The sequence below is a fragment of the Polistes dominula genome, unplaced genomic scaffold (genome assembly GCF_049000335.1).
Source record: "Polistes dominula isolate Pdom_NZ unplaced genomic scaffold, Pdom_raw_medaka contig_18, whole genome shotgun sequence".
Lineage (NCBI taxonomy): Eukaryota > Metazoa > Arthropoda > Insecta > Hymenoptera > Vespidae > Polistes > Polistes dominula.
The window spans coordinates 4694354-4722062 of NW_028301164.1; the positions used below are offsets into that span (position 1 = coordinate 4694354).

Below are 27709 nucleotides of genomic sequence, written 5' to 3' on the forward strand. Positions count from 1 at the left end.
AATTATTCTCATTTGATTAAAATTATAATTTCACCAAGTACAATATTTTTATTATTATTAATATTATAAGCCAACCTTAAATTTTAAATTTCTACTTACACGTTACACAATACATTTCTAATATTTAAATAAAATAAAAAAATATCAAATATTTTATTTGTGTGATTTTAAATAATTTTATCAATTTTATTATAATAAATATATGATATCTATTAATAAACTTACATATTCTTTTGTATCTATGCACATGCACTTTCGCAGGATTACGTAGGTTGTCAACACTGGAAGACCGAAAGTTGCACTTTTCTCTAACTCGTTCACAGTATTTGACAGAAAAATGGAGAATCTGTTGTTCATTGATATTTGTTGAAAACATAATAATTATAATTGTTAACATTTTTTTTCTTCTATAGAAAATTTAATATTAATGGAAAATTGTGAAAGACACCAATCTTGAGATTATATTTCGTTGAACAAAACTTCTTATTAACATTTAACACATACACACACACGCACATAATACACACATTATATACATAATACTTTTAAAATGAAGCCTTTGATAGAATTCGAGGAGTGTTTGCGAGACACGCCAAAATTTCGGTAAGAATTATATTTTAATTAACTACATATATTTAAGGAATCATACACATCCATTGTTTAAATGTTTTTTTTTTTTTTTTTTTTATTAGATCTTGCATAGAAGAAGTTGAGAACAACATAGATATTTTGGAACAAAAACTAGACAAGGTAACAATAAATTTGATCACGTTAATATTGCATTCTTTAAAGAAACATAACTTTGAATGATCATTGTTTATGTATCATAGGTATTAAAGAACTGTAGCATGATGATTGATACTGGAAAAGCTTTTGTCGGACAACAAAGGTATCTTAGCACAACGTAGTGTGATTGAACATATGACGCTTTATAGATTTGTGTATTTTTACAATATCGTTTATATAAAATTGATTTAATATTTCAGCCAATTCGCCAACAGCTTATGGGACTTATCGTTATATTTTAGTAACGATCCAGAAATAATGGCATTTTTAAATAAGTTAATACATTCTATGCAAGAAATGAACAAGTTTCACAGTATATTGTTAGATCAAGCATCTAGAACTATCATTAAAGATCTGAATACATTTATGAAAAGGTAAATTTATGTGTTTTAATTGTATAATTGTATATTCCTTACTATTATTATTAACGTGTAGAACTATTTATTTCATTTAATTCGATTTAACAGTGATATCAAAAGGGTTAAGGAAACACGTCATTATTTTGAAAAAATATCTACAGATTTAGACATAGCATTAAATCGTAATTCACAAGTTCCAAAATCACGACCCACGGAATATGAGGAAACTTCAAACATTCTATCAGCTACTAGATCATGCTTTCGTCATACTGCTTTAGATTACGTTCATGCATTAACGATGATACAAACACGCAAGCGACATGAAATATTGGGCTCTCTATTAACTTATATGCATGCTTGTATAACTTATTACCATCAAGGTAGCGATCTTGGCCAAGACTTAGATCCATTTTTAAAAGATCTTAGCGAAGATCTTGTTAGAATGAGAGATGACTCGAACAAACTTGAAAAGGAGATGGAGAACAGACATATTTACGTTACTAATAGAGATCTAACTCCTTCGCCTGTACTTGGCAATCCAAAAATGGAAGGTTATTTATTTAAAAGAACAAGTAATGCATTTAAAACATGGAACAGAAGATGGTTCTGTTTGAGAGATCATCAACTTGTCTATAGAAAACGAACTGGTGATGATGATTATACTGTCATGGAAGAAGATTTACGTCTTTGTACCGTCAAACCTGTAGTAGATTGTGATAGACGAAACTGTTTTGAAGTACTAAGTCCAACCAAGTAAGACAATAATCTAATAAATTCTTATTCAATTTCTCTACCATTTTATATTTCAATGTAGGAGTCATATGCTACAAGCTGATAGCGAAGAAGCATATCTAGCATGGGTAACTGCTATGCAACAAGCTATTGGTGCTGCTATTCAAAGAGGAATGGGTACTTTATCTACTACTAGTTCTCAAGAACTACAGTTAAGAGATATTAAATGTTCTACACGGCCACCACCTAAACCTAAATCGAGGTAAATAATATATTTATAGAATAAGCAAAAAAAAACTTCTAATACATTACTTTGTTTTTTTAGAGTATGGGAACAGCTATTAAAAATTTCTGGAAATGATGTTTGCTGCGATTGCGAAGGATCAAATCCAAGATGGGCTAGTATTAACCTAGGCATTACACTTTGTATAGGTAAATTTCATTTATAAGAAATATAATTGAATTATATTCGAAATATATGCATATATAATTAATGCATATTTTGTTCTTACACATAGAATGTTCTGGTGTACATAGAAGCCTTGGAGTTCATTACAGCAAAGTACGTTCTTTAACATTAGACGATTGGGAACCAGAAATATTAAAAGTTATGGCAGAATTAGGTAATACTGTAGTAAACAACGTGTACGAAGCATTACCAATTCCTCCGAATATGATTAAAGCTACACCAAAGTGTAACAGGTATAACATTGAAATTGTACTTTTTCTACATTACTATCAAATTTCATTGTAAAAATAATTGTCTTGATTTTTCTAGTAATATACGTGAAGCATGGATAAGAGCAAAATATGTTGATCGTATGTTCGTGAAACCTCTATCTAATATTATTACAAATGATCATTCACCTAATCAAGAACAAAAACATTTTCGTAAATGGAGTGTCCGTAAATTACGTCGTAGACCACGCAGTTATGATCTTGATTCTTTAAACCGAAATAAGACTATTTTGAATTCTTCCAAGGGAGCCTTGTGTTCAAGTTCAGATGATAGTAAACATACATCAATAGAAAGTTTAAATTCTGTTGAAAAATCAATATCGCAAAAAACTGATATAGTTTCTATAAAATCTGAGAATTCAAATGTCGATGTAAAAAATAGTTCAACCCTATATACAAAAATATTGACTCCAATGCATAACGATGTTAATGAAAATAATAGTCTATGCAAAATCATTCATTCGGAGTCATCATCAAGCAACGAAGAAGTACTTAAAACTGATGTTACGAAATTCGAAGAAAGTGTCAATGCGTGTGATAATATTACCTCTGATATAAACGACATACCGAGCAATAAAAACAATGGTTCGGAAATACAAAAAACTGAGAAGATTATGCTATCCGATGTATTGATGTTTGGTTGTGATTTACCAAAATCAATGATTGATGGTAGTTTAGAATTAAGTTCGGATCAAGATTCAACAGCTGGGGAAGATGAAGAGTTTGCTGACGAAGAAGACATTGAAAATTTACATCCCGAAATGTTACTTTACAAAGCAGCAGCTGCGCACAATTTACCTGTTATGTGTGCTGCTTTAGCTGCCGGAGCAGACAAATTATGGTCAAATTTTAATGATAGAGGCCGTACAGCTTTGCATCAAGCTATAATAAGTGTATGTATAATTAGTTCATTACATTCAATATTGATGAATAGTCGAATAATGTTTATTTATGTAGGGTTCTGTAATGTCTTGCGAATACCTTCTATTAAATGGTGCTCGTATCAATTGTCAAGATGCAGATGGAAAAACACCTTTATACTTAGCTACAGAATTAGGTTTGTTATTTAACTATACATATACAGGGTGATACAAAAATTGTTGTGTAAGACTTAATTATTTTTTACTCTTGTTGAATAAACCCTTCAAATATTGGACCCTTCTTTATCATCCTACATAATAAATATATCTAGTAAATATTTAATAAATCATTTTAATATATAAATTAGGACATACGGCCCAAGTCTGTTTGCTATTAAAACACCGTGCGGATCAACATATTGAAGATGAAAGTGGTATAAAGCCTTTGTCAATTGCAGTAAAGGAAGCTAATGCTGATATTGTTACCTTGTAAGTATAAATATATTTCTAAATAAACATTTGATTTATATGATTATTATTATTATTATTATTATGTGCTTTTTAGGTTGCGACTTGGATTGTTAAATGAAGAAATGAAAGATTCTGAAATAGGTGTTACAGGGGATGAAACATTTAACGATGTTGTCCGTGATTTTAGTCAGTTAGCTTGTTCGCATCCAGAACGGTTACAACGACGAAATGAAAGTAGCAATATTCCACATACACCCGAATGAAAAAAACTGAAGTTCCCAGGTGGAAAGAATGGATATATAAAAAAAACAATTTATCTTTCAGTTTGCAGGGTAATGCGAATAAAACGTAGAAAGCGCGTAAGTATAAATAAAATATAAATGTTTTTATCTCTTACATATTAATAAGAAGAAAGTAACTATGCATAAAAAAGAAACCAATGATGAATGACAAATTAACGAACCGTTTATATTGGTACCTGAGATTTTCAAATCATATAAACATAGAAATGGGTATCAAATTTATATAATATTAATTTGTTTTAAATTATGAAAATAAAACATTTTGTTTCTTCTATAAACATATAAAACATATAAGAATTTTAAAAAGCATGTGGTCTATCATTTATATATACACATTATGCAGTTAAAAAGTATGAAAGAAAGCCTATCTATCAGTACCTAATATATTGTTAATGTTGAAAGTAACGAGTAATCAAAACTGCATTGTATAAACGATTATTTGTTATTTACTATTTTTATGCTTAATGCTGTAATGATACATAGAATTAAGTTTGATAAATTTATTGTCCTATGTTTGCTATTGATATCATATATAAATGCATAGTTTATATGCATGTTACTATCTTCTAATCTATAGATAGATAAATATATATATATATATATATATATATATATATATATATATATATATATTAAAAAATTATACTGATTATAGTACAGTATTACATGAAAATGAATTTTATTGATATTTAGTTATAGATATTATTAAAAATAAAAGATCATTATTTGCGCGTTAGGATTATTATTAATTCATAATTCATTTGCATATGAATTAATACATAATCAAGTATGTGTGTGCATTCTAAACAAGATGCCAAAAGTTTGCGTACTTGTACACTAAATTATGGATCTGATACTATATATTCGAATATTTTAATATAGTCTTCCTTATTAATAAATTCCAATTAAAAATATATCGAACGAATAAAACTCATACTGTAATAGATATATATATTGTATGCTCATATAAGAACATATAATTGTTAAGTGTGTATGTATTTTTTAAAAAGTACTTACATTATCTTAACCATCTAAATCATATAGTAAGATTTTATTGATTACTTATGATTTATATATCATATCACTTAATTTATATTTTATTTATATCTTGAATACTTTGACATTTCTACTATTTGCGATTTTATATTCAAACTGTTATAATAATTTCCATAAAGAATTTCTCTCCAATTCATTTTTGCTAGTAATGCGTACTATTTTGTTTCTTTTTTTTTTTTTTTTTTTAATTAATTTTTATACTCCATGTATGATATATTTTATAAACATTATGTTAAAATAATATTTTCTAATACAGTATATATTTGATACAACATTCCTTTAAATTAAAATTCTTTTAAAAAGAACGCTTTGCTATTCGTAATATACATAATCGAAATTTATAAAAAAAAAAATATACTAAAAAAAATATAATGAAAAATCGATAAAAAAATTTTAATTACATCTAAAGGTACGCATCGTATAAAGGTACCTGATATTTTAATACTATGCTCTCAAGTTATGTTATACCTTTACTTTTATTGTATATGTTTACTATAAAATGTTTAACATAAGACGCAAACGCGATTAGTGATAGTTACCTTTTGATTCTATTAAAGTATCATTATTTTGAGATCTACAATATAGAAAATCTCTCTCTCTGTCTTTCTTATAGAAAAGATAAAGTAAGAATAATAACAATAAGATACTATTATACATAAATAAAGAACATTTGTAGGATCAATAATCCAAAATCTACGGCAGAGTTTACAGTTTAAAACAATAGGCCAAAGCCACCATCGTTGTTTCAAAAATATCTTTTTTATCTTTTTACACGAGATAAAAGTCTTCTGTGACTATTTTCACAAAAGCAACAACAACAACAACAAAATATAACTATAAGAAAATTATTTTCAATGGCAATATAATTATTTCATACACATTACATTATAATTTGTACACATTACAAATTCGAAAACAGCCTAATTAAGAAGATATATATGCATATATTTCAATTGAAATATATATATATATATATATATATATAAATATATATATTTCAATTATCTTTATATTAAAAATTTTATGACATTTTATAAACAACTTATTATAATTTTGATACGTGACTGATATATTAATGTACACAATCTCTTCTTCAATGAATGTTGATACTGCCTTTTTGCAAAGATCTGTATATTATAAATCTTTATGTATAAACTTGCTGTTACATGGAAACAAACATCTGATAATTTATAATAATAAATATTACGGCTATATATATATATATAGATATATATGAACAAACAGATTGTTATTAGTAAGATATAATAATTATTCAGTGTATAATATTGTATACAAACTTCTACAGCCTATATAAAACGATTCAGATTATTAATAATTTTTGTCTTATTTTTTAATAGTATCTAATTCATATGGTGATATATAATACATTCATATACTTAATTATTACGAGTAAAATAAAGATATGAAACTAGATATAATTATTAATATGACTTAACTATTAGTTACATATACTAGTAAATTTAATTATCAGACTCAAATTTTATTTTCATATCCTCGATGAAATATATTAATAATAAAAATATGTTATCAATCAAAATGAAATAATTGATCATAAATTATATCATTTTCCTAGTATATGTATTGTTAACATCTGAGATAAATCTGTTATAAATTATGTTCTATTCTGCTCCATGTAACTTACTAATAATTTTGAAATATATTCATATTCGATATTCATTCAATAACAATTTATTATAATGATCATTTTAAATTAATAATATTCGATTAATTCAAATTTTAGCGGGAATTTATCGATACTAGCATATGTATTATATATCGATTCATCGATACAGTACGATGCGCCATCTAGTGCAAATGCATAAGACATCTTTTTTAAAAGTAATAGTATTTGATAAAAGTGTTTTTCTGTTATTATTTACATTTCCAAGTGAAGTTTATCAAAATTTGTTCAGTTTTAATATTCATTTCATATATATTATTTTATTATTTTATTATTCGCATTAAAGAAATGAACAGTGTTATTATTTATTTATATTAATAAATTCATTTGAAAAATCTTATCCGATGGATCATAAAGGTAATGAATGATTAATATTACATATTTATAGAAATAAAATTTCTTAAAGTTGCATAATTATTGGTTATAAAAGAGGAAAAATTATAAATAATTTAGAAAACTTATTTATTCGTCAAATAATCAACAATTATATTGGGCTTTAAAACCTTTTGTTCTTATATTTTAATTACTATATATGTATACGATAGGTATGTATAGTATTCACAAGAAACTCTTTTTGTAGTTTTGTATAAAAGATTAATAAAATTCATTAAAAAATGTTTGCATAACAAAAACATATTTTAAATACGCCATATCGAAGCGTTTTTAACTCGACAATATTCTTCATGATTTTTAAAGGCACTCTTTCTTATCTCAATCGGTTAATCCAAAAGATTTAATTTAGATGACTATGAATTAAAGTTAAATATCTTTACACAAAAATCTTGATGAAAAAACAAAAAATGAAAAAAAAGTAATAAACCTATCTTATCACTCATACTTCTATATCATCATACCAAAAAGTGTATTTTTTTTTTTCACATTGTTTACACTTACAATTCTATTTTCCACTATTTTTTATCTACATTTGTTTAAATCTAGCGTTGGCTCCTTTTTTTCTTTTTACAAAATTCAATTTGCATCAAAATTAAATCATTCATATATATGTAATATGTCATTGCAGTGATTTATTTTAATTAGAATCAAAAGTTGTTTGGTAAGAGAAATATTATTGTTTTTATCATTCAGACGCTAAGAAATTATCCCAAATTCTTTATATCACAGTGCACATTTTGCACTATTCGTCAGAGAACTAAACGGATAAAATTATGATTAAAAAAAACAAAGTATATAATTGGCACACTTTCAATAATCAGTACTTGTATAAAATGTGTAATCGTACGATAATATCTACAAAAATCGTGATATGGCTTAAAGCACATAGCGCAGTCGAATAGATTAACTAATTGTTTTACTACAGTAAATACCTACAAATATATATATATATATGTGCGTGTGTGTGTGAGTGTAAATAGTACAAAAGAATCAATCTATAGAAGATATATATATAATGCATATTCTTTGTAAAAAATACATTTCCTCTTATAAAATACTTGTGTAAAATGTAATATTCTAGAGAGAATATCATAGAAAAAGTATAATGAACTATTAAGGCACATGTAATGTATCAAACAGCACTCATTAAAGGCACTTAAATACATCATAAAGTCGATCAATTATAAAAGAAGGTGATATTATCCGCGATAATTGTAAAATTTATCGTAAATACTTTCGTGATGCAAATGAATTCATTGTATCATTTGCAAGTACCTATTCTCCTCTAGTAAAGAGCTTAAAGATGACGTCATGTCATTAACAACCATATTTGCGCTAGCTGGTAATGGTTGTGGCAAAGATATAGGATGAGTAGAACTTGATACACTGGTCTCGTGCATATTGCCAGACCAATTTCTGCATTGCTGTACATACTCTAATGTTCTCCTGTAAGAATCTTGTCTCATACCTTGCGGTGGTTTAGCCGGAGAACCTTGTTGTGATTGGCTTATATCTTTGCATTGTATCTCTAACAAATTCGTGCCACCCTGTTCTTGATAACATTGTTCTCCATAACCCCACTGACAATTGCAATTATATTGATGATTATTAGGAGGATTAGATCGCATCTGACAACCGTGGCCACAAATTTGTTGTTGTTGCATCCTACCATTACTTTGTAATGCATTACACAACTGTGGGGATGTTCTCTTAGGCATTGAATTATCATTTGTAATATTTTGATGATGGCCACTATTTGGATGAATGCACGTTTGGATTTGAATGCAGGAGTTTGCCGTTTGTGGTTGTTGCTGACATTCCTGTAATCCGCTCATGTTATTCATAACTTTAGTTTGATTTGTAACATTCATTTGCGAACAATGTGGTGACATTAATGTACACTGATTAGTGTTTCCAGTTTGCTGATCCATATGTAAACTCGTCATTTGACTATTAGGTGTTACCACCGGCCTTGTTAAACATTGATTAGTCGTTTGAGCACATTGTGAATTAGGATGGTTTATATTAGATTGACCAGATAGCATTGCTTGCTGCGTACAGTGTGGAATCGATTGTTGACAATTAACATTTGAACGTGTTTGCATACACGATTGTTGGCCCATCGACGTATGATTGGCTGATACACATGTTTGATTGGAATGATGGTTCGTTTGATTGCCCGCGGTGCGATTGCAATTGGAATTTAACTGTACTTGACAACCATGATTGGGATAATAATTATGGTACATGTGATTTTGAGAGCAATTTCTTGTAAGTTGAGCTGAATTTTGTAACATATTTTGTGATGTATGTTGTGGTGCCAAAGCACCAGCTGCCGGGGAAGTTAGTGGCTGATCACTTATATGACTAGGAGCATAGTGAGACCCTGGTGACATTACTTGACCACTTGCAGGACTCGCCATTTGTGCTGAAACTGGTTGAGATGCATAATTGGGAGGAGGTGGACAGTACTGGGAAGAGGGATGAGTAGGTCGAGAGCTTGGGCATTGATTGTATGGAATAGGAGAAGTATTTTGATAATTAAGGCAAGATTGTTGGGAAGACTGCTGAGCCGAATAACAATTTTGTTGATGCGTTTGATTGTAATTACAAGCAGGTTGCATCTGTCGTTGATAATGTAAGTGATTTGTACATATCGGTGATTGACAAATAGGTAGAGGACTGCTCCTATAATTGTTTTGATTTCCACCTGCTTGTACCTGTGAATTATAAATAATCCCTTAAATAAAAGTATTTACATAGATACTCTATAGAAAAAAAAAAACTAGATTAACTTACTTGATTCAGATATTGCATCATTTCGTCTGGAATGACGAGTTTATTTTCCACCATTTCACCTTCCCCAACTTCATCCAAAATAACTTCTTGATTTGGATGAAGTTCTGGTAATTGAGCTGATCTTGGTCTCGGAGGCATAGGTGGAGACGTTCTATGTGTCTGATGTCCTCTTGCAGGTTCAGACATTCGTCGATCACCGGAAGGTTGAGTACAATGTTCACTAGGATTATTCCAATCGTTTGGTTTACCTTGGATACCCTGTATTAATAACATTTGTTTAATATATATATATACAACATTTTTTCTCTAAAGTGAAATAATTAATATTAATTGAAATAATACCTGCAATGACATGTTTCTCGTTTGTAGAACTAGATTACTGGTAGAATATTGTCCTTGTATATGGCTTGGAGGATTAATTCTACCAGACGTTGTGCTCATTTGACTACTTCTTCTAGAAGTACCAGGACTAATAGGATCGTAAAAACTCCCTGGTCCATTAGGTCCAGTTCTTACAGCACTAATACCACTAGCCTGACTACTTCTTCTACTACCAAAATCGGCTGATTTCATACTGCCATAATACGTACTAACAGTACTGTTGCTATCTCTCCGAGGTTCGCTCAAAGGTTGCAATCTAAGTTGTAAATCCGATAAGCTCGTTTGACGAGCTGGAACACCACCTTCCATTTTTAAATCTGTGATCCTCCTGTTCAAGTCTCCGATATTACTCTGTGCCCCAATGCCACGTCTCATACCGGACACGCTAACCGAAAGCGTTGGTACACCCTTGGCATTCAATCTTCCCTTCATTCGATTCCTCGAATTAGCTGTCGCTACTTGTTGCTGCTGATGAGATTCTATTCCACCAACCTGCAAATAATAATACTATTTGAAGAATTGACGATTCAAATGATAGGTTCAAGAAAAATGATAACGTTGTTCTGATTGAAGATCTCGTTTACCATAGCACGAAGAGCAATTGGAAGATCGGCAATGTCTAAATCGTCAGGTTCTTCGGTCCATGGTTCTTCCGAAAGATTAGGTCCGTCATTAGTAAGAGTACCTACACCAGTCACTTCATCGTTACAACCTCCAATAAGGGGACTTCCTTGTTGTTGCATCATTCCAGGTGGACTATTAGCCTCGCTCTCAGATTTGATGCTAGGGCTCGATAAACTCGGTGTCTTTGGATGCAAATCTTCGCTTCTGCTAGGACTATGTCCTCCTGCACCTGCTTCATCGCTTCCACCACCATCTCCGCCACCACCTTTATGTTTTTTATTGGCATAAAATTCCGCACCGTGGACTGTCTTTACGTGTTTCCTCAAAGAGGAAGGGTCCGTGTACCTTTTTGTGCAGCCGGGTGCTTTACAAACGTACGGTTTCTACAAGAACAATATTTATTATCACACGGATCAACACACACACACACAAATGCTAAGTTTAAAAAAGAAATTTATTTCTTAGTGGAAATACTAATTTACCTCGTTCGAATGCGTCCTGTTTTGATGTTTCGCTCGGTCGCTAGCATTGCTAAAAGCTTTGCTACAACCTGGATATTCGCAGGTGTATGGCTTTTCACCTGTATGAGATCTCAAATGAGTTTTTAAGTTCTCCAGTCTCGAGTATGCCTTGAAACAACCTTCGAACTGTAAGGATAAATTAATTCAATTAAAAAACAAATCAAATTTCCAACAAATTTGATTGTATATTTATATCAAGCAAATATATTAATATCTACATACCGTACATTTGTGAGGTTTTTCACCTGTGTGCCTTCTCATATGTACCACTAGCATGTAATGTGCCTTAAACGGTTTTTCCTTTCTTGAGCATTCCTCCCAACCACAAACAAAGTTCTTTTTATTAGCATGTATATGATCGTTGTTTATATGCTTTACAAGATTATCCTGTTGAGTGTAACAAGAACAAAATCAATGAAAACAATTCTTCATATCGTGAAAGTGAAAAGATAAGGGAAGGCATTTATAACCTGAGTTGGAAATTCAAGGTCGCAGTCCCTCCAATGACAATTCGTTTCAATGAAGTCACCAGGCTCATCTCGAAGATCCTCGCTAGGACTAAGTCCTTGAGGATGGTTCGGAGGAGCGGTGGTCGTTGTATTGGTGGTTGTAGTTGCTGGTTCTCTTTTTACCTTGGTAGACGTTCTTCTCGAAGACGTGTCTGCCTCCGCGGTAATTGATTTTGAAGTTGTTTCCGAAGCTTTTCTACAGGATTCTGCATTCTACACAAAATAATGATATTGATTATTATTTATTTTGAGTGATGAATATGGTATATATTATATTGGTATATAAATAAGTATAAACATTTGTATATATACCTCACTCTTTAGTGATAATCCTTCATGAGGAGGAAGGGTCGTTGTCGATGCCGTAGAATGAGGTGGTACACAAGAATAAAGTTGCGAGTGAGACGAAAGACCGTGAGCATGAGGGTGAGAATGAGGGTGTGGAGGCAATGGCGGTGGTGCAGGCGGTTGCAAAGGATGCGTGTGAGGCAAAAGAGCCGCCGCGGCGGCGCTTCTCAAAAGGTGTGCCTGAAGCTGCTGCAAATGAGGCGCCATGCCAGGGTGCATACCTAACGCTGGGCTCATCGCTATAACAATACACCCATTGGAATTCATTCAAATATTCTTTATAGACAAAATATATTAATCAATTATATTGTAAGGAAATAAATGATCATGAAAAAAATCATTTTTATATAGAAATTATTTGTAATAAATAAAATAAAAATAAAGGATGATAGAAAAAATAGTACTTTGCACAAATTGACGGACGATAGAGGAAGATAATCATCGAAATCGGTCTACGTCCATTCTGTTGACAGTCTCATCACGACAAAGCTAACTTCCGGCACGTAGGCTTAGCATGCATTTTAATTGTCGGTCTCCGGTCTCTTGTAAGGTTGTTTAAAGATCACGCGAAGCGTGCAGATACAGAATGATTTTGTTCGTAGCTTCTGTCTTACTTGAATAGACGATGAATAGTCGTCTTTCGATAATGATCGTGTGAAAATGATCGAGTTGTAAAACACGGAATATCCTTTATATTATAATATCGACAGGAACGTTATTTAAACACACGTCACTTTTATCGGGATAATATCTATTTAAAGAAAAATCGTCTAATTATTTAAGCATTTAATGTATCGAATGCAATACATAATATTGTCGTTGCATGCTTAGCTAATTCCGTAAGTAACCTCGACGATTAATATGTTCATCTTGTCTGTGAATAAAACGTGAGAGGGATTAGAAATGCATTTAGTGCTTTCCACTTGTAGACCAACGTGATATTATTTTCATTCCTAACGCGTGAATGCTTTTGAAACGATGTTAATACAAATGGTATTATGATGAAAAATTCAAATAATACATATTGTAAATCTTACTTACAATTTATCTTACAAATTTGTTCTTTTTGTATTTTTTAATATTCTTTTGTTTTATTTTCAGAAGCTCCAACAACTCGAAGCGTGCTTCGAAGGTAAATTTAAAAAGTGAACGTTCCTGCCTTTGTAAGTGCCACGCAAGAGGGAGAACGATCGACGTGCTACGCTTCTTGAATTTTAAATTCGTTAATAACTTCATTTAATCGCAAATTACAGATGGCCCTTAATTCGCGAGCAAGGTGGGCCCGATTTGGGGTAAGCACTTGACTCTCTACCGTATATAGTTAGGTACTGCTACCTACTACTACCAACTACTACTACTACTACTACTACTACTATACACATATACCGGTCGTAATCCACTTGTATAATGTCTTCATGCGAGGCCAGAACCTCAATTTACTGCTACTGCATCTCGATCACATGCAACGGCAATGTATATATCGTTCAACAACATTAAAAGCATGGATGATTATTACGATGACAAGGAAGCTTTAATTTCTCAAATAAATTTCTTCTATTTGCCTTCTTTCAAGAGATTTTATCTACCTAGTATATAATGTATATATGTCTTTATATACTATATTTTGCTCATTTTGTTAAAAGATATAATTAACGTCATCGTGAAAGATGATAGGAGAAAAAACTAGAAAATCATAGGAGTAAAATATCTTACCGGCCGATAAGTGACCATAACTGCCACTTGCACTGCTACTTCTCGAACCATTGACGATGGACGCTAAACTATTTGGACTGAATCTAATCATGCTGTCGATGTCGAAGCGATCGGAATATGGTGAACTACTTAGAGCTCGTTTCCGGCTAGCTCTAATAGCCGATGCTCTTGGACTTCCTAATCTCGATGACGCTGAAACTGTAACCAAAATTATTTATATTTCTACATTTTTTAATACAAATCATAATAATTATATTCATTGTAAACAACATTGTAAATAACATAATATGCTACAATATTGAAATCAGTGAGTAATCGGGAAGGTAAGAGTATATAAAAGGTAAAGAAGAAGAGGGCTGATCTTGCGGGTTGAACGATTTAGCAGCGATTTGCTTTCGACCGCAGCCCAAACGACAAACCACTTTCTTAAAGCCGCGGTGGCGGCTTTCTTGTACGTACACTATCGTTGGTTATACGTTTTACTTCCATACATCCCTCCTCTTTCTTCTCCTCTTCTTTTTGATTCCATCTACTCTTTCTTTCTCTCTTTCTCTTTCTCTTTCTCTCTCTCTCTCTCTCTCTCTCTCTCTCTCTCTCTCTCATACACGCGTATTCCGCAAGATAAAACCACTCCTTTTATCTCTCTTTCTCTCTTGTTGCTTCTCGACCACGAGCAACCCTATATAGAAAGAAGGGAATCACGAAGAAGGAACCTCTTCTTTCTTTCTCCTGGCTTTCCACTTGGTTGATCGCTCGTTCACGCACAACAGGTATAGAGTTACTCGTGGCTTGGTAGTTATGCTTCTTTTCTTGCCTCCCTCATCTTCTCCCGTGCAATTTCTCTTTCTTTCTGTTTTACTTAGTCCTTCTCCCATTCCGCAAAACCAAGCCACCATGCGCCAGAACGATCTTTTATCCTTTCGTAGGTTATTAATTCGACCGTTGATCCAATTTACGGGGAGTAACAACAACGAATGGAAAAGACGGAAAGGTACTGTATTCGGCGCTACGTTTCTCTGTCTCTTCAACATCATGTTAAGGCGAATGGCCCTTTAACCGTCGTATCTTCTTTCCCTTTTGCCACTTCAAAGGAATCATTTTTCTCTCTTTTTTTTTTCTTTTTTCTCTTTGTTTCTTCTTATTTCATCTCGATCGAGCGTGTCATGAGCGTTAATTTAACGAAACGAGCTGCTTCCTATAAAGTCAACCTTGTCAGATATATTACTTGGATGTTCGACACAATATTTCATTTTTTTAATCTATCACAAACATTCGTACTTCTTCTTATGAATAATATGAAAAGTTAAATACAAAGTTAAAATCAATCAAAAATTCGTTTGTTTGCAAAGTTTGTTTTTTCTCGCCTAAAAACTAGTATCCCTTATCTTATCAATTCTCAGAGTAAGACCCTTTACGTTGGACCCTTTGTCGCTGTAGAAGTTCCAACGGAGATTAATGAATATGCGAATGAACCTTCTGTTAGGTTTTCTTTTCTTTCTATCTTTCTTCTCTCTGTCTTTCTTGCATGAGATCGTGCCTCTCGACCAGGATATGCGAGGATATCCCATGAGGCCTACACGGGGCTCGGTAAGTCGCCGCTCTTTTCTCTTTCTCGCGAAGGGAACATGGGATTGAGACATGTAAATTGGTGCAATCGGCCACTCCGATCGACGCGGTTCAACCCGATCCTACTCTGCTACGCGGTGCATGCTACGTTTATACAGGTCTCTTCAAATTCTCTCATAATAAAACTAACGTCAATTAAAAACAATCGTTTCATTTTCAAACATTTCATTATTCGAACAAAATACTTTCTCACATAAAAATCACACACAAAATAATACCACAAGGTTTATTATGTCACATGTAAATCTGGAAAAAATGTTTGACGTGAATATATATATAACACAAAATATAAAAATGTAGTATTTAGAAATGTCATTGGAAAGCAACAATGTAACACTGAATTCAGTTCTATATATTTTCTATATAAAGAAAGATAAGATATATGTAGATATCGAGTAGAAGAAGAAGTATTGTGAGACAACCTGTAGGGTAGGCGCTAAGGTGTTAATGAGGTCATGTCGCTCCGAGTCGATTCAATTATGCAGAGGTAGCGGTTAACGAGGCCCCGTTTACCCTTTCAGTCGTCTTTTAGCCTCTCGGCCTCCTAACCGGTCGATCTCCTACCTGCTGTTAAGCGCTACTACACCTACGGCTAGCTGGCACACATAATTCCTCCGCACGCAAAACAGCATGCTTCGGCTTGACTCGACTGGCAAGTGTCCAACCTGGTAGCGATCGACAACGTGACGAAACTCCAAGAATTTGAAGACATTCCACTTTCGTTATCCTCTATGCTATCTCTCTCTCTCTCCCTATCTTCTATCTTGACCAATCTCCAAGGTATGTTTTTCTTTTGAAAAGAAAGGAAAGGTAAAGATCGTTTCAAGATAATTCGGAATTATATCAAATGTTTAAGGTTAAGCGAGAGAGAAAGTTTCGAAGAGATATGTAACTTGTGTTAATTACTTGATCGATCGTAAATTTACTCGGTACGTTTACTGGATCATTTTTTCAAATTGATTATAAAAAATGAGATAAGATATCGCAGCCGTTAAAGAAGACCCAAGTACGATCATCCTATTCCTGTCTCATTCTTTCACCCCTCTTATCCTTTTTCTATCCATGTGAAGAGGGAAACAAGATATCGGTGTCGAATATCGCTCTCTACGCTTATCCTTATCGAATTTTTTCATCGCTATTGAATAGATCAACGCAAGGTTAACTTCCAGCTCGAATTCCATGGGGTTATTCGTAGAAACGGTCGAATTATAGAACGGGCTCTGAATTTTTAGAACCAACCTGATCTTTACGGGTTTATAAAATTGCCCGTTAAAAAAGGCCTTTTAACACGATTCATTTATTCCAGAAGCTTTTATGCATAAACCTCTTTTCATTATGTAATATACATCCTTATGAAGTTGTAAGAATATCATTTGTATTCAATTTGAATATTTTTAAATATATTTCTCTTTTTTGCTCTTTTATTTTTAATCCGAATATGTCTACGTTGATTAAAAGGAGTATGATATCTGATGTAATTATTACTGTAAATTATTATCATCGGCACACATATTTGTATTTAAAATATTTTGTTATTATAAATAATATTCTTACCGTCAATCGAAAAAGGAAACTCTGACGATGCTAGTGTACTAGATGGTCCTGTTGCATGGAGTATATACTCTGGCCCCAAACCACCCAGTCCTACGAAATACAAAATTACAGCATGATTAATAACAGCGAATGATTTTATACTTAAAAAACAATATCGTGTATCATCATTGTTTACAAAAGGGAAGTAGATCTTGAAGCATCGGGTAGATGGATCCGTATCAAGAGAGAAGAGAGAATGCAGAAGAAGAAGAAGAAGAAGAAGAAGAAGTAGCCTTAACAAGAGCGCTTTGTATGAAGTATTGAATATATTTTCCGCCGGAAATGCGGGCCCTTTTGATAGAATTTAACTAGAGGCGTAACCAAGGAGAGATTTCAAAGTCTACGTTCGTCAAGTTCCAAGTACTTTGAGATATTGAACAGAACTCGATCAAAATTGATCCAACTAATCATTTCGTAGAATGAATTAATTATTAATCATTTGAAATGTTAGTGTAAAGTGCAAATAAAGATGTTGTAATAAGAAAGAGAAGAGGTTTATAAACATCTTCCACAGTAATTGTCAGAGACAAGGAACAATAAAGGAAAGTGCGTATTCCCCGAGGGCCGTAGCTCCTTCTAATTATCTGAAGACAAGTACAAGAGTAAGGTAATTACCGTGTAACGAGGCGCTTGGACTGTGCGTGGAGGCCTGAAGCTGATGATAAAGGTGGTCCATGTAGTTGATCCGGAAGGGGGGATGCAGGCTCGTATGCTCCGAAAGGGGATGACTCCTTCGGAGGAAATCCCCGCTGGAAATCCCGTTTCCGGCGGTCCCGCCCCCTCCAACGTTTCCGCCACCGCTCGTACCTCCACCTTCTCCTCCTCCACCACCACCACCACCTCCTCCCCCAGCACCTCCTCCTCCTCCTCCTCCTCCTCCACCGCCGTTATTCCCGTTTCCACTGCCTCCGTTACCGCTGCTGCTGATCGCTATTGTGCTACCGGACAATCTGCAAATTCAACATTTAAAAGATCGATTATTTTTAATATTCATTCGAATAATTTCTTTTTATCTAATTATTTGTAATTAATTGATCCTAAAAATGATAACAAGTAAGGTAAACAATTCTCGACAGTAAAGGATATATTGTCGCATATGATTAAACTAAATTATCACGAAGTATTCTGATTCAGAAGATTAAGTAGAAACGTATGTTACGAGTGACAACGTTTCGTCACGCATTAAGGCCGAGGAAATGGTCCGGATCTTGTGTACTCAAAGGCTTTCTTTCTTTCTTTCTTTCTTTCTTTCGTTCTTTCATACTTCTCCGTATATTTTTACATAGATATATATTAGCTTGTTTGTAGAGAGTATTTAAAACAAAAAATTATGGTAAGAATGGTCATCAGAAGCAATTTTATCTAATACCAAATCCCATCTAAATTTCTTATGTTACACACCGATAGATAAAATATTGACACGCGTCTAAAGTTATCTTTGAGTAAAAACTTTTGTGACTGTTTAAATATTAGCCTCTTCTTGCTTCCGCTAGTTTACCGAGCAAACGACTTTGCTCTCCCAGAGAGAGAGAAAGAGAGAGAGAAAGAGAGAGAGAGAGAGAGAGAGAGAAGTTCCACCTGTCTCACACTGGCAAAACCTCTTGTTACCTGCTTTATGTTCACGCTTCGATGTTTAACGGCTTTGCATCTTTTCTGCGGGGCCCAGCAAACAGGATCAGGAAAGTGAGATCGCGTCGATGCGAGATCGTAAGAAATTCTTTAAGTCGATCGTTCTTAACTCCCTTTGAGGAGGGAAGAGAAAGAGAAACAGAGAGAGAGAGAGAGAGAGAGAGAGATAGATAAAACACGAGTAATACCATCGAGATAAACGATACCACGTCGTATGTACCTTCGCGAAGCTTAATTTGTTACGTAGAGACACGAGCCGGCTGTACACACCGAGCAAATAGGCTTAACAGGAACAACCTCTCGCTTTCGAGTCAGTTTACGCTTTCACTACCTCTCATGAACATGTTCCTCCTAGCCAAAGAAGAGAAGAACAAATTTTATTTCCTATATATCTATTTCTATCTTTTTTCTTCAATTCATTTACAATCGAATTAATTCTATGTACGATAAATAAAGTATAATTTGAATGATTGTTGCTGCTATACCAAATCCCAAATCCCAAAAAAGCCAAAGGTCTAAAAGGTAATTTAAAATAAAAATAAAAATAAAAAGCTCGAAAATGGTATATTTATTGAAAATAAAAGGAAGGAATATAAAGAAAGAATAAAAGAGAAGGGAACGGTGGCAGCAGGAGCAAGAGATAAAACTCGAGTCGTCGTTAACTCGACACGCCGGAAACCGACGCATCTATCTTTACCTACACAGTCCGTCTGCCATGGAACCTTTTTGACATTCCTACAGCCTTCGAAGCGGTACTTTCGTAATGCCTTTCTTTAAACAGATTTTAAGTAAGATTCTTTTGATCGAACCGACCGACAGTTAAAAAAGTCACATGAAAATCCTACGGAGGTGCTTTCTTGAATATTAAAAAACCGGAAATGAAAATTATTCTTATAGGATTGATCGGTGTATTCCATAAAAAAAAAATAAAAAAAACGATGATTTTCTTTTTCTCCCAAGATTCTTTCTTTCCTTTGTTTTTTTCTGACTGACTAATATCAAAGGAAAAAAAGGGGGAGAATAAGAATCATGACTTTTGAAAGGCAGAAAATAAGAATGATGAGGTTCGCAAGCTCATTAACGTGACTCGTGTTAATGAGGCAAGTTAAGCAAAACATCTGTTAGAAGGTTTCCTCGTTGAGCCACGTGCAGAGATACAGAAAGAAGATGACGTGGAAATGTAATAGTAGTCACGTGTCAGGACCAAAAAACAACGTACAAGGAAGCTAGAATAGCTAAAAGAGTTTTATCTTTAGGTTGCTTAAAGTTCTTTGTAAGATTGTTATCGCAAGATATACTGTTAAAATATCAATCTATCCGTTCATTTCTAAGAAATAAAAATTCGTGGAATAAACATATTTAAAATGACGATTCCAAGTAATGGATGGCCACGTTCGTGGCCTTTGGGTGATCGTAAGTAAAACGTAAAAACGTCATCAGAGGAGGGAACAGAATGTCGTCTGGAACCTAACACTTCCATGGGGTCTCAAGTTATGATATTTATTGCAGCGCCTTGCTGAATGCAAGTCACACACAAGACTCGCTTCTTGAGAGAGAGTAAAGCAACCATATGGTAGATGAGCTGGGATGCTGAACGGACGGGGCACGCGCTTCTTTTACAAGAAGCGACGAAATAAGAAGACAAGCGAGGAAAGTGTGATCAAAAAGTAAGAAACATCAAGAAAAAAAGAAGAAAAAGACAAGAATTATTGCCAGACGTGAGAACAAATTTCTTCCTTTCTTTCTTTTTCGTGCTAACAATAATAATTCTTTACAAGAATTTTCTTTCATACAATCTCGCAAAATATGAAATTAAATTAGAAACTGTGTAAGCGTTAGAATGGGATTTTGGTTAACTCATCGAATCATCGAGAACGAATTTCTCGATGATTTACAATCGCAACCTTGGCACTTTGCCACCGGTACTTTGTGCCGAATTCCAGCGAACGTTGATGGAACCATAGGCGTTAAGAGCAGACTCTATTGCAAAAGGACTTGCTTTTCTTGGAAAGTACGAAAGAAAGTCTATACGAAAGAAAGATAGTCTAATAAAATGTTGTGTAAAAATGAAATCTTCAAAGATGTAACGATTCGTAAGTAGTTGAGTTGTACTACTTACTTAATATGAAGTTTGTTTTAGATAATTTAACAGATTTGCAAAAAAATAAGCGCGTCGCTGCACGATGTCTCAGCACCGAGAGTGAGACTCGTTAATCAAGATATTTACACGCGTGATCGGTCGCTATGGTCTGATCGATATGCGAACCGTCGTTGCGGATCTATCGAAGGCTTGGCTTCGTTGAAAATCCAGCTTAACGGCGCTATATGCTAGCTCGCGGCGTTATTTATAGGCTATTTGAAAGCTTCGCACCACCTCAAGCGCGTACGTGCGTCTAATTTATTTAAACCGTTCGCTCGCTCGCTCGCTCACTCGCTCGTTCGTCCTCCAAGGATAAAATCAGGATGAAGAGGAGAGGAAAAAGTGGAGAAAAGAGAAAGGATATTTCTTAAGGATACGTGAACTCGATCATTTCGTACTAACGACCATCGTATTTTCAATTAGCCTGACTCGAATTTGGAAAAAAGAAAAACAGGATGATCTGATAACTAGCGAAGAAAGGTCCTTTTACTTGGGGTAATTTTCGTTTGGAACGGAAGAGAAGAGTAGTCGTTCGTTCGCGCTTAGCATTAATGCGCTTTTTGTGTTTCCGCGAAAGAAATTTATCGCACCACCCGCTAGATTTATCACCGTTTCCCTCGACTTTCGGAGGCGTGCGTCTCTTTAACGGGCACTAACAGAGATGCCGAGTCGTGTTCCAAAGGAATATGGTCGCGACGTTCAAAATATATTCGTCAGAACATTCAAAAAGGGCGCCAACTTCCAACAAACTCGATCGTAAATTTTTCTCTCTGTCTCATTTGAAATTTTCCAAAAGAAAATTGTTTATTCAGTTCACTCAAAAGAAGACACCGATCATTTAACGGGCCACGAAGTGAACCACTTTAATGAAGTAATTCGTGCACAAAATCGATACGCGTTACTCATTGAATTATTCATCGTTCCGGTAATACAACTTGGAAAACGACTCGTTTCGATCGAAAGAGAAAAAGAGAGAGGAAGACAGAGGGAAAGAGGGGGACAGGTAACACGGTAAACACGATCTCACGATATACGAATTATCCTTCCCTCCACGGAGTTTCCATTTTTATGACTCTATCGTCGAACGAGTTAAAGAGCTGCCTGTTTTGCTTGGATTTATCGAATAATCGGAAACAGGTCTTTCAAATTCGTTTTCTTCTTCTTTCTCTCTCTCTCTCTCTCTCTCCTCGGTTTTTATAGTTTTTTATCCAAATAATTTATAAGATTAACAAAAGTATTCCTGAATATTTTATTGGAGATACAATTAATCCTAAATAATCAAAGCGTATAATCTTGAAAAATATTGTTTCTTTTTTTTTATCGAACAATCGAGAGTAGTCAAATGTTGTCTTAAATTATAACTTAATTAACGTCGTTCTTGCCAAATGATTTTTCTCTTTTTGTTGTCTCTCTCTCTCTCTCTCTCTCTCTCGTGCGTTTTAATCACCTTCGTGATTTCAAAACTAGCACGCGTGCAAAACTATCACGAAATGAGCGTAAAGAGAAGGAGAGAAAAGTTGGTTCATCAAATATGAACCGTATTCGTCACGCGCACATCAAAGGTGCCGACAAGAAGTGCCCCTACTGGTTCTCTTCGCATGTATTCTCTCGGCGAATGCTCGAGTTGTTCGTAGTGGTAGTGGAGAGCGTATAACGCGTCTACCGTTCATTAGACGATACAGACGTTTTCGCAATCGGTTCTTGCGCTTGTTTATCATCACTTGATACAGACGTCAAGACTCGTATTAAATTCTCTACTAAATTATACTCAATATTTTTTTATTTCAACATTATTTTTCCTAAATGATAAAAATCAAACGCTTTAGGAATTCAAAGGTGTTTCTAAAAATACTTGAGTATTTAATTCGAAACAGCAATTGGCTTGGCCAATAAATAATGTTTCAAATTAGCAATATTTTATAGTATTTTATATGCAATTAAACAATCTTATAAGTGTATAGGTTTTTAAAGCGTATTTTATTGAGATATAAAATGTTGAAAATTTCGACATACTTTTTAGGACAACCTAATGATATTTAATAATAACGTACAAGAGAAGAAAGAGGGGATCGAGATAAAGAAATAACAACGAGTTTGAAAAAGATAATAGAAGAGAAAGATATAGGTATATATAAGGGATAGAGGGAGTGGAACAGGGGGAGATGTTCGTCGGCAAGAAAGAAGGAGAGAAAGTGAGAGAAAGAGAAACTCGAAAGTAACGATCCGGAGTACGGTAGGCGGAGATGAAAAAAGAAGAGACTAGGTTCGCAGGTAGGCGAGGAACAAATATCGTGGGTATACCGACGGCCGTGACTAATGACTCTATTGATGCGCCGAGAGGAACTTCAACGGAAGGGAAAGAGACCTAGCAGCTAGTCTTGGAAAGAAAGAGAGAGAGAGAGAGAGAGATAGTCGAAGGTCGCCCCTCACCGTCACCGAAGAATTACCGTGCTACGGATATCTTTCTTCCAACTCACTGGAAGTTCACACTTTTTTTATACAACACCCCCCGTGTTCACCCCTCCTCGTCACAGGACAAATCCTTAAACGCATTTCGTTCTCGGACGAATGACTTACTCCAAAGTGTTCTTAGGAATTTGTCCGAAGTAAGAAAAACAGATAGAAATATAGTAAGTTTGTGAGATGGAGAGATAAGACCCCCAACAAAAATAATACAACGGAATAAGAGTTAAATCGAAAGATGAGCTCGTCGAAGTTCAATTTCATGTCGAGTTTCGAGTCATCCATCCCTTCTTCTTCTTCTTTTTCTTCTTCTTCTTCTTCTTCTTCTTCTTCTACTTCGATACTTCATCTTCTCCTTTTTCTTCATATTTTAGTTTCTTATCCTTGTGTGTCCTGACGAAGAGACGATGAAGATTTTAGTTATGCCCCTAACCCCCCATTCTTTTTCTTTCTCTTATACTTGTACACGTATATACACACTCTTTACACACAAGCCAAGAAGTTAGAGCGAAGCGACTGCATTTTGTCATGGTTTTTAGGGTAGAACGCGCTTTTGATTACCTCGCACAATTGCCTTCTCCTACCTCCCTCCCTTCCCCACGGTCCTCTTCTTTCCTCTTTTTCATGTATAGACATATACACAAACGCGTACACAAACGAGTACACAAACGCGTACACAAACGAGTACACAAACGCGTACACATACACCTAATGCGCAAAACCTCTTCTTGCCTCTGTTGAAATCACCAACGGGTTTCTTCCTTGCTTTGGACACGTACTGTAAACGCCGCTTCACGCGTTATTACGTTCAAATCGCTGTCCCGAAGTATAAAGAAGAAGAAGAAGAAGAAGATGAACAATAAGAAGAACAAAAGTGGAAGATTTGATCGGACCCAAATTTATTCTATCGATTCTCTCAATATATCCTACTTTAACAATCATTCAACACCCGTCTCTCCTCGTTTACTACATATATCTTTCTCAATCGACTACAAATTTATAATATTCCTATATCAAATATCTTATTTTACAATCATATTGTTTCTGTCTCATTTTATCCTTTACTTTCTACGTTTTGCATTACGACGTCTCTTTCCGTCTATTTATTTCTATCTTTATCTCACATGCTATCAACATTTTTTAATATCAACGAATAAAACTATTATATGAAATTAATCCGCGACTTTAAAATAAAACAAATGGAAGTCCAAGAAAATAGAAAGAAAAAGAAATGGCACACAGGGAAGGTAAAAAAAAACAGTCGACCGTAACTTTCCATATAGTACATAAAAAGTGTTAGAAAGAAAGAGAGAGAGAGAGAGAGAGGGAGTGAGAGGGGGAGAGAATATTTATTCACTGGTTTTATATATCCCAGCATCGAGTCACGGTAACTGTGGCTTAATCTCGCGCGTACTCTCGCGCCAAGCAAGGTCAGTACGAGCGCGACTTACAAGATACTCTCTCTCTTTCTCTTTCTCTTTCTCTTTTTCTTTCTCTCTCTAGATTTCTTCGTGGTCCTTTTGCGCCTCCGACCTCTCCTCTTCCTTTTCCTCTTGGCCACCGCGCGCTAATAAAATGCGCTCGGTTCGTTCGCTTCTCCCCCAAAGACCTCTCTTTACATTTACATGCGAACTGTGTTCGAACTGCTCTTGGACTCTCTACCATCGGCCTTCTCACACTCTCCTACAAATACATATATATATATCTACAAGGTTTGTTCTCTTTCTTCCTCCTCCGCAAAGCATCGAGCTCATGAATTTATCTCGAGATCCATCCTCTCTCTCACTTTGTTTCTCTTCTTGTGTATGCATGACCAAGTGAAATGGAGTATGTGTAAACTAGAGAAGGAGGATAAGACAGTGAGAAATATATGTATATATATATATATATATAAAAAAGAGAGAGAGAGAGAGATATTGGATGACATAGTATCGCTGGACCAGTTCTACGAGACGTGCACAAATAGCCGTAAAACCGATCATTGAACTTCTCTACTAGATCCTTTTCAATGATCATTATTAAAAGTTAACGTTTAAAATCCTAATTGTGTTTGAGATAGATGAAGATGTGCTGCTGTACCGATGTCTTCATTTTATTAACTTTAGTTTTTTTTTAACGAACTTCGATAGATCTTGATTTTCGATTGTAATCGAGAGAAGCTTCAAAGTTTTTTTAAAAGAGATGTGGGAGAAAGATAGAGATAGATAGATAGAGAAAGAGAGAGAGAGAGAGAGAGAGAGGGAGAGAGAGAAAAAAAGAAGAAAAAAAGCAGGACAAGACTGCCAGACTGCCGGCACTGGGCTGCGCGTGTATCCGCCCACGTAATCTTGATTGTCGACACACCACCACCTCAAACACATTCTCCCTTAAGAATACACCAACAAGAGTATGGTATACCACTATTCCCTTTTCTCGACACACCTTCGAGTACACACGGATGCCCGTGGCTATGTACGTGCATTCGGATGCGCGTTCTGATCTTATGGGTACCACAGGGACGGATTCTAACTCAAGGAGCTTGCTTTCCATTTTCGTATTTCTATGAAAATATCTAAGCGTCTACTTTATTATGAATTATGTCTGGTGAGATTCAATGTGGATAATAATAAGTTTCGAGATATTTCATGATATCCGAGCGAACGAGCAATTGCATGAAACGTCAAAAAAATTATATTCCTGTATGAGATTGTGAAAGAAAAATTAGAAAAATTTATTATAAAATGATGAATTAATTGTTATGATTTTTATTTTTATTTTTTTTTTTTTTTTTTTAATAACAAAAGATTTAGCCAAAAATTACAATTTGTAATTTGATTTCTGCTATCAATCATTTAATTTTCTTCTCAATTAACAATAAGTTGTGATACCTATTCCAAATTCTTATAATACATCTTTTAATCTTTTATAAAAAACAAATGATGGAAACCTATAAAAGAGAGAGAAGAGGGCGAGGATGTAATGGGAGCGTAATGGTGAACGGAAAAAGGTAAACTCATATGATAGAGAAAGAGAGGAAAAGAGAGAGAAAGCGATAAGAAATTGGATAAGAATATAAAGACGAGAGGATAGAAGTGTGCATGCCTGAACTTGCATGCATGTATATACAAGAAAGAGTGGATGGGCTGGAGGAAAAGAAGAAGAAGAAGAAGAAGAAAGAGGAGGAAAAGGAGGAGGAAGCTCTCGCGGAGCCGAGGTGGAGGATTTATGAACGATCGAAACAGGCTGCGAACCCTAGTCCCTCGGCTTCGTCCAAGACTTTTTGCTTGCTATGTCGGTCTCAGCTCGACGTAGTATACGCGCCCTATAGTGGAACCTCCACCCTTTTCCTCCTTTTTTTATTCTTTTTCTTCTTCTTTTACTTCTCATTCCACCACCATGCGTTAAAACACTATTTCACTCGCCTCTGATTTCGATTGCATGTTGTTTGCCTTTTCAAACGTCTATGAAAAATCTATTGTCTTCAGTCAAAATAATTATATGATATATTGAAAAAGGAACATTTATAGTAGGTAATCATTTAACACGATTATTAACTAGGAAATTAAACAATTCAAAATTATATCATATCAGCAATATAATAACAAATTATTTAGCTTGTTACTTCTAATGAGTCTATTAACTTATCAAACTCCGTTACTACATCAAGTTATCTTTACAATGTTAAGATAGACAAAAGAAAGAATATGAGAAAAAGAATAAGTGTAGCATGACAAGGAGAAACAACAACGTCGATAGTAATGGTAGTGGTTGTGGTGGTGGTGGTGGTGGTGGTTACGTTGGATCCATGACTCCATGGGGGCCTCACGCTGCCACGTGGTAACGTGGGTAACTTAATATTCCAGGTAATAAATAAGAGAATGCAGCTCTGTCCGCCCAACAAACCCCCACCCTGTGTTCCCTTTCTCTCTTTCTTTCTTTCTTTCTTTCTTTCTTTCTTTCTTTCTTTCTGTTCCTCCGGGCCAAA

At 34.3% G+C, this 27709-nt stretch overlaps 2 protein-coding genes across 4 annotated transcripts in view; one reads left to right on the forward strand and one right to left on the reverse strand.

Moving 5' to 3' along the window:
* Window positions 1-250: 250 nt before the first annotated feature.
* Window positions 251-14147, forward strand: CenB1A (Centaurin beta 1A). The gene is given in 13 exon segments (XM_089178916.1): window positions 251-603; window positions 693-750; window positions 831-889; window positions 987-1160; window positions 1254-1898; window positions 1960-2139; window positions 2203-2309; window positions 2396-2585; window positions 2587-3508; window positions 3573-3672; window positions 3844-3964; window positions 4041-7363; window positions 13683-14147. Coding segments are annotated over 12 exon segments (2778 nt in total). The 5' UTR covers window positions 251-550; the 3' UTR covers window positions 4210-7363; window positions 13683-14147.
* ci (transcriptional activator cubitus interruptus) overlaps window positions 7452-27709 on the reverse strand; it is a 68558-nt gene continuing 48300 nt past the window's right edge. For 2 of the 3 annotated variants that reach the window (XM_089178914.1, XM_089178913.1), the window contains exons 2-12: window positions 18129-18463; window positions 17475-17564; window positions 14295-14492; window positions 12546-12820; window positions 12195-12446; window positions 11947-12111; window positions 11686-11850; window positions 11164-11586; window positions 10541-11071; window positions 10199-10456; window positions 7452-10119 (exon numbers count right to left, since the gene is read on the reverse strand). In XM_089178914.1, the coding sequence (XP_089035040.1) occupies window positions 8653-10119; window positions 10199-10456; window positions 10541-11071; window positions 11164-11586; window positions 11686-11850; window positions 11947-12111; window positions 12195-12446; window positions 12546-12820; window positions 14295-14492; window positions 17475-17564; window positions 18129-18463 (4159 nt within the window). In that variant the 3' untranslated portion in view covers window positions 7452-8652. Of the gene's footprint in view, window positions 10120-10198; window positions 10457-10540; window positions 11072-11163; window positions 11587-11685; window positions 11851-11946; window positions 12112-12194; window positions 12447-12545; window positions 12821-14294; window positions 14493-16342; window positions 17290-17474; window positions 17565-18128; window positions 18464-27709 lie in introns of those variants that run through there. The other variant, XM_089178915.1, reaches the window with a different exon arrangement.